The following is a 14485-nucleotide window of genomic DNA, read 5'->3' on the forward strand; positions in this document are numbered from 1 at the left end:
AAATTCACATCTCATCTTTACTAATCTCTAGATTAAGTTCATTATTTTCTTCAGTCATCAATATTAGCAGCAAATTAAAAGTATTTTACCTGGGATTTTTGTCACAACAAGAGACATTTTCAAATCACTTTACAGCTGGGGATTGCTCAAAATAGCATACATAACCGTGACTACTTCAGAATTACCGTTAGTTACGAGTGGTAAAGCTTATACATTAATGTACCCCGAAAACGCTTTTTTAATGTTTTGATAATCATTTCAATATAGTTTCCTGTGTTTATTATGCATTTAAGGTGTTACTCCTAGAAAAGGACTTTCTTAGGCCTCACCTCCTAGGCCTCCCCGTTCAGCCAGATGATCCTCTTAGTGGGAAGTATGGGCAGAAACCTAAGTATAGCCAGTGTACTGAGAAAAGAAGAGGGGGAGGAGGAGGCTGCTGCTGCTGCTGGGAATTCCAGGAAGGTTCCTGAGAGGAACCTGAACCTGATAAAATTTAGCATTCTGGGACCTCCTTCCCTTTACTAGATAGTGAAAGAAACTCTTTATTATTCAAAGTTAGCTTGGTTTTCTGTAGTTGTAATTGGAAATTTTAATTCAGAACTTAAAGTTGGTCCTATAGGCTGAGCTGTGGAAGCCAAAAAGAAAGAAGTCATTCTTCTCGGTGCTTGAATTTAAATACCTTCTTTTACATTTGTATGGGGGGATTGTTCTCCAAGCAACCAATACCTGATACTTTTTAGCTATGGTGCCTTGAGGCAGCCTTAGAGGGAGGAGCTGGGCCCGGGTGGGGTGTTTTGACTGGGAGGGGTAGTGGGCCTGTGAGTTCCTCAGCCCTGAGCATTCTTGGCACACAGCACAAGTCTGTGTCTGTGTAGACAGGCAGGTGGTGTGGCCTTTTTACACAGAAGAAATAGTGAAGGTTTGGGAAATGGTGCCTGGGTGAGGACTCATCTGTGGTGTGAGGCTTTGGGCAGCGCCTCTCAGATGCCCAGTACTCAACACAGCACCCAAACCAAGGAGCAGAAGGTAGGGTCCCCCAGCACAGCCAGGAAGAAATGCTACAGGCACATGTCCTCTTTGGCGCAAGGGTAGTCCAAGCTTGCCAAGGAGGGGTTGACCAGGGAGGGTTCCAGGTAGATCCAAGTTGAAGCCACTTTTGGTGTCCTTGACAGCCAGATGCTTGGGGATCTGCATGGACTTCCTGGTGATATCTGGTGGAATGAGAACATGGGTTTTCTCTCAGAAATGCTATTTGTCATCTAGTTTTGGGGGCCCATCTTTTCTTTTTTTCTAATAATTATTTTTTAGTTGTAATTGGACACAACACCTTTATTTCACTTGTTTATTTTTGTATGTGGTGCTGAGGATCAAACCCAGGGTCTCGTAAGTCCTAGGTGAGCACTCTACCACTGAGCCACAACCCCAGCCCACGGGGTGGGGGGAGGGGGGACATCTTTTCTGCTGTTTCCCATTTTTCCCCCCTCTAGATTTAGGGGGAGAAAATTATCTCCTTTTCCTAAAGGAGAGGCAGATCATTCTGTCTCAGGGCCCTCTAGCCCTCAACTGTTATTGCACAGTGCTTCCCTCACAGAAGTTAATTCATTCCATTTATCTATCTTACTGCTGCAAACTTGACACTTTTTTCTGACACATTTTCTCTGCCTTTCTCATTATCTGGGTCTTGTTCCTCATTATTGGTAACTGCAGAAGCATTTAAAGAGCCGCTTTCTAGGCTGTCCAGGCCCTTTGAGTCCAGAGGTGATTGCTGTGGCTGTCTGGCCTTTCCCAGCAGGTGCAGTGGGGCCAGGACACCAAACGGTTGTCTTGCGCATTTCACTAGTCTGTGCAGCAAATCACTAATGTGGAACAACAAGGGGCTAAAAGGGACACAAGGCAGAGATCTGTTGTAGGACACTACCACTTCATGGCAGTAGTGAGCTACAGTTCTCTAAGCTGTTGGGAAAGATTTTGAGGAGGAACATAGGATAGAAGTGTTGTTAATCACTCACATGCAGCTCCTTGTGGGATATGTGGAGGACACAGGCCAGGCCATTTTAGAGAAGGAAACATTCGCTATGATGCCGTACACTGAGAGCTAGGGTGGTCTGGCAAGCCTGACTCTGGAGTTGACTGCTCACTCACCACCTCTGATTCCTTTCCTTTCAGTCACCCATGTTTGATGGAAAAATCCCACACTGGTACCACTTCTCCTGCTTCTGGAAGGTGGGCCACTCTATCCGGCAGCCCGACCTTGAGATAGATGGGTTCTCTGAGCTGCGCTGGGATGACCAGCAGAAAGTCAAGAAGACTGCGGAGGCTGGAGGAGTGACTGGTGCGTACACAAAGGGAGGGCTTGGGAGTTTGCCCCCGCTTCCCAAAGCTTCCAGAGGGTCTTTTTGGAGGGAGCAAAGATTGTCCCCCATCTTTCCTTCTGTGTCTCACATAGGTGGTTCAGGAGCCCAGTGCCCATGTGTTTTAGCAACAGCTCCTCAACCTGCCTTGCCTGGAGCGTGTTTGGCCTTTTACTTTTCACATGCTTGAGATATGGCCCTTAATGATTATTTAATCTTGTTTATAAGACTTTGTGTTTTTAGAGCAGTTTGAGTTTTCACAGCAAAATTGAGTAAAAGTACAAAAGTAGAATTCCCATTACCACCAGTTTTTCCCCCACCTCAGCGGTACATGTATTACAGTCGGTGAACATACATTGAGACATTATTATCCAGCATTCGTAAATTCACTGCCTTAAAATCTTCTGTGCAAGACTGGGGATGTGGCTCAGTGGAAGAGCACTTGCCTGGCATGCATAAGCTGGTTTTCATCCCTAGCACCACAAAAAAAAAAAAAAGAAGAAGAAGAAATAAACAAAACCCTCTGTGCTATGCCTGTTCATCCCTTCCTTCCCTCTAAGCCCTGGAAATCACAAATCTTTTTTATTGTTTCCATAGTTTCTTCTGATGTCTTAGCCCATGTCATGTCAGGTTACATAGGAATAGGAAACAAAGCGATTAAATGCCTTATCTTGTGATGAAATCCGGAGGCAAGAGAGAGTAAAAAGGGAAGGAGGAAGGTGATATCCATGGTAAAATCAGGGGATTAGTTCCAGGATTCCAGATGCTCATGACCATTATATAAAATGTTGTAGTGTTTGCATACAACCTACACCCATTCTCTTGTATACCTGAAGTCATCTCTAGTTTACTCACAGTGCCTGTGTAAATAGTTGTTACACTGTAGTAATTAAGGATAATGAGGAGGAAAAAAGTGTACATGTTTACTATAGAGGCGACCTTCTCCTTACGCCTTGCCAAAATATTTTTTTTAATCTATAATTGATTGAATCAATGGATGCAAAAATCCACAAAGGGTCAACTATGTATGGCAGCATGTCAGGCTGACCATAGTTTCATAAGAAATAGTCAGTTGCCTCCAAACAGGTCTTCACCACCAAGCTTTAGGAAGGCCCCTTGAAGAGGAAGGAGGATGTGTTATCACCCCTATTGGACCAGGCTCACCTGAGTGCAGTTGTTCCTGTGCACTTTGAGTGTGGTACTCAGCCCCAGAGTAACTGGCAATCAGATCTCACATCAAAGACTTCCTGGATTTGTGGTTGTTTGTTTGTTATTTTGATTTGGAGGGCTATTTTCTTGTTTGTTTTTTTTATACCAGGGATTGTAGTACTTTACCATGGAGCTACATCTCCAGCACTTTTTATTTTTTTATTTTGAGACAGGGTCTCACTAAGTTACTGAGGCTAGCTTTAAATTTGCAATTCTCCTGCCTCAGCCTTCCAAGTCACTAGGATTACAGGCATGTGTCACCTTGCCCAGCAACTCCCTGGGTTTGATGGAGAAGGCCCGTAGGTCAGAACTGTGGCCTAACCCTTACCCTGAGATAGTGGCAACCTTAGGGAACAAGGCTGTGGCCCCAGTAGCCATGGCCCAAGCCTGGGAAGGGGAATGAGCCCAAGGACGTAGATGAATTGGACCAGGACGTGTAGTTTTATGGTTCCTTTTGTTTTTTTCATTTAAACATTTGATCTGTTTGGAATTTGTGCTGGTGTGTAATGTGAGGAATGCCTCCAATTTTACTTTTTCCACTTATTGAATAGTTCATCATCTTCCCCACTGATAAAGAGGACTTGTTATTTATAAAAATTCCTGCGTTTGGGGGTCCTTAAATTTTCTGTTCCAGTGGTCAGTTTGTTCAAGTTTCTGTGTTTATGTACACATATACAGTTTTTTGGGAAACTTTAGTTTACAGCAAAATGGAACAAAGTGCATAGATTTTCCATATACCCTTTGCTTAGTCTTCCATAGCCTCCCCCTCGGCCAACAGCCTGCACCAGAGTAGCACACTTGTTAGAATCAGTGAACCTACTTTGCACATCATTATTACCCAAAGTCCGTAGTTTACGTTAGGGTTCACTTTATTTTATTCATTCATTTATTTATGTGCAATGCTGAGAATCACACATAAGGCAAGGACTCTACCACTGAGCCACAACTGCATTCCCATTCTGTGGGTTTTGACAAATGTATTTTGAATGTGTTTACTTTTACAGTGTCATAGATTAGTTTCACTGCTCTAAAAATTCCCTGTGCTCTGCCGGTTCATTGCTCCCTCCTCCCTAACCCATGGCCATCACTGATCTTTTTTTTACTGTCTCCCTTGTTTTGCCTTTTCCTGAAAGAAATGTAGTTAGAATCTTATTACTAGGCTTCTTGCACTTAGTAATAGGCATTGAAGGTTCCTCTCAATCTTTTCTGTTAGCTTGTTTCTTGTTAGTGCTAAGTAATCCTCCATCAAATGGCTGGCTGTACCTTATTTTATCTGTTTACCTGCTGAAGGAGATCTTGATTGTTTCTGAGTTTGGGCAGTTATAAACAAAACTGCTATACATGTCTGCAGATTTTCATGTCAATATGTTTTCGACTCCTTTGTGTAGATGCATGATTGCTATATCTTAGGGTAAAAGTATATTCAGTTTGGTAAGAAACTGCCAAACTATCTTCAAAAATGGCTGACCTGTCTATCCACATCTCTGCTGGTATTCTGTTTTGAATTTTGTCCATTATGGTAGGTGTATAGTACTTTATTATTGCTTTATGTTTCTCTAGTGCTGTAATAATTTTTCACATGCTTATTTGTCATCTGTATGTCTTTGTGAGGTGTCTGTTTAGGTCATCAGCCCATTTTTAATTGGGTTGTTTTCTTACCACTAAGCTTTGAATCCTTTTGTATTTTGGGATGAGGCCTGTGGCTCACTGGTAGAGTACTTGCCTAGCATGCATAAGCCCTGGTTCCATTTCCAACATGGAGGGGGGTGGGTCTTTGTGTACTTACGATAATAGCTTATAATATCTTTTGCAGATACTTTCTCCCAGTATATGACTGGTCTTTTTTTTTTTCAATGTCTTTCATAGTACAGAAGTTTTTAAATTTTAATGAAGTCTTGCTTATCAGTTACTTCTTTCATGGATTTTACCTTTGGGGTTTATCTAAAATGTCAGCACTAGACCTAGAGTCATAACAAGTTTTCTCTTGTTATCTTCTAGTTTTATGTTTTACATTTAGGTCTGAGATCCATTTTGAGTTGTCTTTCATGAACAGTTGAAGACCTGTATCTAGATTCTTGTTTGGCATGGGGGTGGGGGTTTTTTGTTTTGTTGTATGTGAATGTCCGATTTAGCACCATTTGTTGAAAAGACTCTTTTCTCCATTATTACCTTTGCTTCTTTGCCAAAGATCAGTGGACTGTATTTATGTGGGTCTATTTCTGGGCTGTCTGTTCTGTTACTTGTTTATCCTTTAGCTACCCTGTCTTGATTGCAGTAGCTAACTATAAGCCTTAAAGTCCAGTAGAGTCTATCCTCCAACATTGTTCCTCTTCAGTATTGTCTTGGCTATTCTTAACCTTTTTTCCTCTCCATGGAAACTTCAGAAGTCAGTTTCAATGTCCACAAACTAACTCGCTGGGTGTCTTTAAATTTTTATTTTTAAAAATTGTTGGTATGCTAGGGATTGAACCCAGGGCCTTGTACCTGTAGACAAGCACTCTACCATTGATCTCCAATGCCCAGCCCCACATTTAAATGATAAGAATCACTTTTCATTGCATTTTGAAGGAAATCATCTGAAACTGCCTCCTAACCTTCTCCCTTCCTAAGTTGGCCCAGTTTAACCTGTTCTCGTGACTCCAGGATGTCATGTCGCTCCTTTCTTCCCCAGGGAGCTGTTTGTGTCTGTGCTAAAGTGTGCTTCCTCTCTTTGCTCAGCCTTCTTGCAGTTGTTGGTATGTGTGGCTCCAAATGTTTTTGTCTGCTGAAAATTGAGAGATCAGTAACACCTCAGAATCTTGAGCAAATTTGCCAAGAATGACTCTACATGTGTCTGTTTTAGCAGAGAATGAATTTATTAAAATTTTTCTTGATCTTGATTTCCCTTTTGAATTCAGGATAACAGAAGTTGCAGACTTAAAGACCTAAATATATTATGTTTAGTTATGATTAAAATATATCAAATTATGATTTTTATAACATGAAAAGGCATATTAATTTTGTTGCAGATATGTTTCATGAAACCATTATAACCATAAAATTAAGATACTACTAATTGCCCAGGGATTTTTTTAATCCAAAAGGCCTAACATGCTATTTTTAGGCGTAATGAAAATTTTAATACAATCTAGACCTTTAATGTAGATTAATATTGTGAAATGTCTTCTTTATAAAATATTGTTTTAGTACTCATTTTCCTTTTGTTGTTGTTGTTGTTTTGTAAAATACATATAAGAAAATTTTTGTCATTTTAACAATTTCAAAATGTACAGTTGATGGCATTAAGTAACTCACATTACCATCACCACCATCCATCTCTAGAATCTTTTGACTTTCTACACTGAAACTCGGTACCCATTAAACAACAGTCCCCACTTTTCACTCTCCTCAGCCCCTGGTAACCACTCTTTTTTCTATCTGAACTGTACTATTCTAGATACCCAATATGAGTGGAATCATGCAATATTTGTCCTTTTGTGACTGATATCTTCCAGGTTTACTCAATGTTGTAATGTGTCAAAGTTTACTTCCTTAATAATATTTCATTCATTGTATGTATATACCACATTTCGTTTATCCATTCACATGTCATGGAATATTTGGGGTGGTTTTCACATTTGGCTGTTATAAATAATGCTGCCATGAACTGGCGTGTACACATATCAGTGAGAGACTCTGCTTTTACTTCTCTGCTATATATACCAGAATTGAAATCCCTGGGTCATTCAGTAATTCTGTATTTTTTGAGGAGCGTCTATACTGTTGTCCATAGGAGTTATACCATTTTACATTTCCACCAGCAATATGTAAGAGTTCCAAATTCTCCACATTCTTAACTAACCATTTTATTTATTTATTTAAAATAGCCATCTCAATGTGTATGCAGTGATAGTCTCATTGTGGTTTTGATTTGCAGTTCGATGATATTGAACTCTGTTACTTTTACATCTTGATATTTACTCTTTTCTTGTTTAAATTACAGATTTTCATCATTAATAAGTAAGATTCATTTATTCAGGTCTTACCAAATTTCATGTACCATTCCAGGCATTTAATATCTATTCATTTCATTCAGCCTTTGCAGTAGGTCTCAAGGCAGACTAAGGAGTCTCAGGCACAGAGAAGTTAGATAGGCAGCACTCAGTTAATACTGGTGGTAAGTCCCAAACCGAATTCACATCCAGGCTGTGCTGATTTTAAGACCAGAATTATGACCTTTTAGCAAAATTGAAAAATAGAGCTGCTATAAACATCTTATACATCCTGGGCATCTGTCCAGTTGTTCCTTCAATCTCAAGAAGTGGAATTACTGCTCAGAGGATGAACAGATTTAAGACCTCCTCATGTACGTGCCAAATTGCCTTCCAGAAAGGTTGCATCATGTATGCTTGTATCAGTAATACTTGATGTACCTATTTCTGTACTTCCACACCATTCTGAAAGTATTTTCTCTCTCTCTCTCTTTTTTTTTTGGTGGGTGTATTAACAATATATCAGATATAACAATATATATCTATAGATATATTGTTTTGTTGTTGTATCCAAAGTATCTTTTTTATTTCATTCCTAGTGAGGTAGAAAATTTTGTCATGTGTTTGCTAGCTTTTTATTATTGTTGTTGTTATTAATTTATTTTTTACTTGTAGATGGACACGGTACCTTTATTTATTTACCTGTGGTGCTGAGGATTAGACCCAGCGCCTCACTCATGCTAGGCAAGTGCTGCACCACTGAGCCATAACCTCAGCCCGCTAGCTTTTTTTTTTTTTTTTTAAGTCCTTGGGTTCAACATCCAGTAATACAAACTTGACATTGAAAATGTTTGAGAATAACAAAATCATGGCATTTGCAGGGAAATGGATGGCACTAGAGCAGATTATGCTAAGCGAAGTTAGCCAATCCCTAAAAAACAAATGCCGAATGTCTTCTCTGAAATAAGGGAGGTGACTCAAAACAGAGTAGGAAAGGAAGGAAGAGCATGAGAAGAAAATTACCACAAAACAAGGAAAAGAGGTGGGAGGGAAAAGGGGAGTTGCAGAAGGAGACCTTCATGGGTTCACAAAATACATATACGATGGTGTGAGGGGGAAGGGAAGAATGAGAGAGAGATAAGTGTCACAGAATGGGTAGAGAATAGTGAAGGGGGGAAAGGGAGGGACAGGAGGGCAGCAGAATACAACTGACACTAGGATTGCTGTATGTATACACATGGATGTATAACCAATGTGATCCCGCAATTTGTACACGTGGAAAAATGAGAATTCATACCTTATTTGAATCAAATGTATGATATGTCAAGATCATTGTATTGTCTTGAGCAACTAATAAAAAAAAAGAAAACAAAATGTTTGAGAAAACATTTCTATACTGAGCATGTATAGAATTTTACTCTTTGTTATTATTCATTCCCTAAACAATGCATTATAGCAAATATTTACATAGCATTTACATTGTATTATGTATTTCAGTTATCTGGAGATGATTTTAAATATATATAAGAACCCACATAGGTTTATGTGCAGGTACTAGGCCATTTTATAGAAGGGATTTTAGCATCCTTGGATTTAATATTCTTGTGGGCCTAGAAACTGATCCCTCACAGATACTGAGGAACGACTACATTAACCTGTGTCCTTGCTCATTTTTTCTTTTGAGCTATTTTTTCTTATGAAATGTAGAAGATGCTGTCATAACATTTTACAACTAGTTTTCCAGTTTAATCTTTTTAACTTATATGTGTTTTGCCACATTAAAATTTCACTAATGTTCATGTCTTCTCATTTATAGTATTTGTCTTTGGTATTAATTGTATTTGGAATTTTTAAAATAATTTACACATAGTTATAGGTACATATCGCAAGTATGTATTACAGTTTTTTTCAGCTTAGTTTTGACAATCGAACACCTATCTAATGCATATCCTATCAAATTGTAGAATATTTCTTTAAACACTAAGAAACAATGTTTGAAGAACATCATTTTAGTTTTTATTATTTTTCCATTCACGTTGTTGCAAATGTCAGGGTTTCATTCTTTTTTCATGGTAATGGTATTTTATAATTACGCAGTGTATACATGTTTTAAATATTACATAATGGTACCTCATTACATCTTCTATGTTTGGAGTTTTTTTTAATTTTTTATAACTTTATTTTTTAATGTGGGTCTCAGCATCGAACCCAGTACCTTACCCATGCTTGACAAATACTCTACCACTCAGCCCCAGCCCCAGCCCCAGCCCCAGCCCCAGCCCTGTTTTGTACTTTATTTAGTGACAAGGTCTCACTGAGTTGCTTAGCGCCTTTTTGCTGAGGCTGGCTTTGAACTCCCAATCCTCCTTTCTCAGCCTCCTGCGCTGCATCCAGCTAATTAAAAATTTTTTAAATTTTAAAGTAAAAGGTGGAGGAGGGTTTCTTGTTAGATAAATTGAAAAAAGAATGTAGAACATTTCTGTTGCATCATAAATTTCCCTCTGTGCCCTTTTCTGGTCATCCTTCCCCTCCCCAGGAAACCATTTGATTTCTTGTGTGTGTTAGGGGCGGGGGTGCTGGGTGTTGAAGCCAGGGCCTTGTTCGTGCAAGGCAAGCCCCCTACCAACTGAGCTATATCCCCAGCCCCCACTGTTTGATTTCTAACCCCATAGATTAATTTTGGTGTGTGTATGGGTTTTTTTTTTTTTTTTTTTTTTTTCCTTTTGTTTAGTTTGTACCAGGGATTGAATCCAGGGGCATTCAACCACTGAGCACATCCAGAGCCCTTTTGAGACAGGGTCTCACTAAGTTGCTTAGAGCCTCAGTAAATTGCTGAGGCTGGCTTTGAACTTGTGATCCTCCTGCTTCTGTCTCCCTGAGGTGCTGGAATTACAGGCATGCACCACCGTGCCCAGCCCTCATAGATTGATTTTGCTTGGCTTAGAGTTTCAGGGGGAAAAGCATTTGTGTGCTTTCTTGTGTTTCTTTCATTTAGGAAGCAAGATACTCATCTAGGTTATTTCACGTGTCATTGGTTAGTCCTTTTGTATTGTAGTCTTTTGTGTCACAATTTATCCAGTTTTCTGTTGGTGACTTTTAGGTTGTTGCCATGAAGACTATGACCAATACAGCTGCATGTGTATACAAGTCTGTGTGTATACTTGTGCTTTCATTTTTTGGGGGTAAATATCTAGGAATGGAATGGCTAATCATGTGATGGATATATATGCTGCTCATTTGAGAAACTGCCACACAAAGTGCCAGTCATAAATGAGAATTTCAGTCCCTCCACATTGTTACCGACACTTGGTATGGTCACTTTTTTAAAATATTGACCATCCCAATGAGCTGTCTTAATCTAACATTGATGAAGGTTGAACATCCATAATCCAAAAATATAGGAAACATTCCAAAATACAAAACTTTGAGCACGAACACAACACCACAAATGGGACATTCATATGACAGGTCAACATCAAAATGCTGGCATCATAGACATCATATAAAATTACCTTTAGGCTTTGTGTGTAATGTGTACATAGTATACATAGAACATCAATATCATGCTTAGACTTCCGTCCTATCCCAGAGATATCTCATTGTGTATATGCAAATATTTAAAAAAAATTTTAAGTCCAAAACAGTTCTGGTCCCTAGTATTTCAGATAAGGGTTACATGACCTATATCATCATGGTTTTAAGTTGTACTTCTCTTTAAGAGTTCTTGGTATATTCTAAATGCACATATTGTGAATACCCTCTCCCTCTCAGTAGCTTGCCTTTTTAGTTTAATTATTGATATTTTTGGAACAGGAGTTTTTTTTTTTTTTTTTTTTTTTTTTTAAAGAGAGAGTGAGAGAGGAGAGAGAGAGAGAGAATTTTATTTATTTATTAGTTCTCGGCGGACACAACATCTTTGTTGGTATGTGGTGCTGAGGATCGAACCCGGGCCACACGCATGCCAGGCGAGCGCGCTACCGCTTGAGCCACATCCCCAGCCCTGGAACAGGAGTTTTTGATTTTCATGAAGTGCTTGTTGTCTCATATAAGAAATCTTTGCCTATTCTAAGATCAAAGATATACTTTTTGTTTTCTTCTAAAAGTTTTGTGAGTTTAACTTTCACATTTGGATTTGTAATCTATGTTACATGTATGAAGAAGAGGTCTTTTGGGTTTTTCCCTATGTGGATAGGCTATTCTAATGCCATTTTCTTGAAAAAGCTTGGTTCTCTCATTGAATTGTTGGGTCTGTGTCTGGATTCTGTTTGGTTCTGTTGATTTGTCTAGTAGTACCACAGTGTTTTAAGTACTGTAACTTTTTAGTAATTCATGTAATTCCTCCAACTTTGTTCTTTTTCAATATTGTTTTGGCATTTCTAGGTCTTTTGCAATTCCTTGTACACTTAAGCTTATTAATTTCCTCAAAAAAGCCTGCTAGAAACTCAGTAGACATCATATTAAATCTGTGGACCAAATTTCAGATAGTTGACATCTTAACAAGTTTATCTTTGCAATCCATGAACATACATTTCTCATTTTATTTAGATTTTGTTTAATTTCAATAAAGGCAGTTTTCAGTGCAGAGATCTGTGTTACTTTTGTTAAATTTATTTCTTTGAGTATGTGTGTCTTAGTGCTATTTAAGTAGCTGTGTGCTCTCATTTTTTTTCAGTGTTTATATCTATTATATAGAAACGTTATATATTTGTAGATTGAGTTTGTGTCCTTTAAATTTGCTAAATTTATTTAATAGTCCTGGTAGTTTTTTTGTATATTCCTATGGATATCCCACAAATGCAGTCATGTCGTTTACAGACAGATGGCTTTGCTTATTTTTTTCTAAACTTAACACCTTTCCTTTCTTTTTTTTTTTTTTCTCTAACTATACTAGGATCTCCACTGCAGTGTTAAATGGTAGTACTAAGAGGACAGCCTTGTCTGATTCCTGATCTTCAGAGAGACATCAGCCTTAGAATTTATTTTTATATAAGCAAAGAATCTAGCTTTTGTCCCATATTGTTGGCCAGTACCATCAAATCGCTCATTGAATGATTTAACCTTTCCCTAACAATTTAAAATTATACCTTTAGGGCTGGGGTTGTGGCTCAGTGATAGAGTGCTCGTTTAGCACGTGTGAGGCCCTGGGTTCGATACTCAGCACCACATAAAAATAAATTAAATAAAGGTATTGTGCCCAACTACAACTAAAAAATAAATATTTTTAAAAAATAAAATGATACCTTTACCATGTATTTAATTTTTATGTATCTTTATGTTTGATCTGAATCAAGATATTTTCTTTAACCTTGATAAATAAAGTATAATGAAAATTAGAAGGCTGAGTAAGAATATTGCTCCAGGATTTTAAGGTAAATACTTATTACCAAAGCCTGTGTTGGAACTCCAGAGTAAAGGGAGAATGGTGGAAAGCTCTGCAGCTCACCACCAGCCAATATGATGCTGTTCCTGAGAGCTTGTCTGAGAAAAGTCACATTATCAGAAAAGAAGCTCTGTTAAGCAGCCATAGTAAACAGAGATGAAATAGATAAATTGTAGTTCCTCAAAACACAAAGGTGTCCTGGGGAAAGGTGCTGGGGAGGTGATGAGGGAGGTTTGGGGAGCTGTACTATGAAACTGTTGACACATTGCCGTGTGTTCATTGTTCAGGTAAAGGCCAGGATGGAGTTGGCAGCAAGGCAGAGAAGACACTGGGTGACTTTGCAGCAGAGTATGCCAAGTCCAACAGAAGCACGTGCAAGGGGTGTATGGAGAAAATAGAAAAGGTGAGCACTTTGTGATGCAAATGTCTGTACTTTATGGAATGCTTGCATTGGATAACTTAAGAAAAAAAGAAGCAGCAGGCTTTAGGTGCTACTGAACAAGTAGTGACTAAAAATATAGTGAGGATCCTAGTAGAGACTGGAGATGGCAGTGACTTTTCTTACAGGCATGTTGGGCCCTGCTTACTCACAGTCCAGTCTTCATGTACATAGTGCCTCATCTCTTGGGATACCTGGGAGGGTTTGGAAAGCATTAACACAGGAGGTTCCCCCTGGAATGGGATGGGTCTTGCTTTGTGGCAGATTTAAGTTTAAGAAATAGTTTCCCTCTTATGAGCCTTCACCTTTCTTTTGTTTAATCAGAGAAACTTCATTAACCAAACTTCCCTACCAATTTGAGACACTAAAGACTAATAGTCCAACAGAATAGATGGCTGGCTGTGGGTGGGGTGGAAGGGAAGGCCTGCACCCTCCAATCTTCTTTCCCTTCTCTGATGTTACATATACTTATTCATTGAAAGTTTCTGTCCCCTCGAGGTATTATACACTGTCTTAGTTAACTTCCTGTTGCTATGATAAAATAATTGAGATAAACCAGCTTAAAAGTAGGAAAAGTTTTATTTTGCCTTACCATTTCAGAGGTTTCAGTCCAGAACTGATGGGGCCTGTGGCACATAGTACATCATGGTGGGAACAGACACAAGAGGTGTCTATTTACCTCATGGTGGTCATGAAGCAAAGACAGAGATAGGAAAGGTCTTCCTTATCCTCTCTAGGGCATGCCCCCATGACCTAACGTCTATGAGGTGTCACTTTCCAATAGTGTCACCAAGCCATCAACACATGTGCCTTTGGGGAATACTTGAGCCAAACTACATCATATAGGAAATTGACAAAAATATGGACATGCTGGATCTTTTCAAGTCCTTCAATTGCCAAAAATTGGAGGCAAAAATTAAGGTTCTCTTCATCTCAAGAAATGCCAGGTGCTATGTGCTGTTGAGTTTTGCTTGGCCTGCAATGGAGTTCTGTGTATTTTTAGCAGCCCTTATGGTTTCTCTAGATCTGTGCCTCACAGGCATGAAACTCCCAGGAATGCCATGCCTAACAAGGGCAGGTTGGCAAGATGGGCTCTTGCCTCTGGGTTTATTACTGTTTCTTGGTGGAGGCTTCT

General features: G+C 39.0%; 1 protein-coding gene across 1 annotated transcript in view; it reads left to right on the top strand.

The window, feature by feature from the left end:
* Parp1 (poly(ADP-ribose) polymerase 1) overlaps positions 1 to 14485 on the top strand; it is a 44393-nt gene that overhangs the window by 1926 nt on the left and 27982 nt on the right. The window contains exons 2-3 of the mRNA XM_026405764.2: positions 2167 to 2332; positions 13199 to 13314. Coding sequence (XP_026261549.2) covers positions 2167 to 2332; positions 13199 to 13314 — 282 coding nt within the window. The remainder of the gene's footprint in view (positions 1 to 2166; positions 2333 to 13198; positions 13315 to 14485) is intronic.

Source organism: Urocitellus parryii, chromosome 9 (assembly GCF_045843805.1).
Source record: "Urocitellus parryii isolate mUroPar1 chromosome 9, mUroPar1.hap1, whole genome shotgun sequence".
NCBI lineage: Eukaryota > Metazoa > Chordata > Mammalia > Rodentia > Sciuridae > Urocitellus > Urocitellus parryii.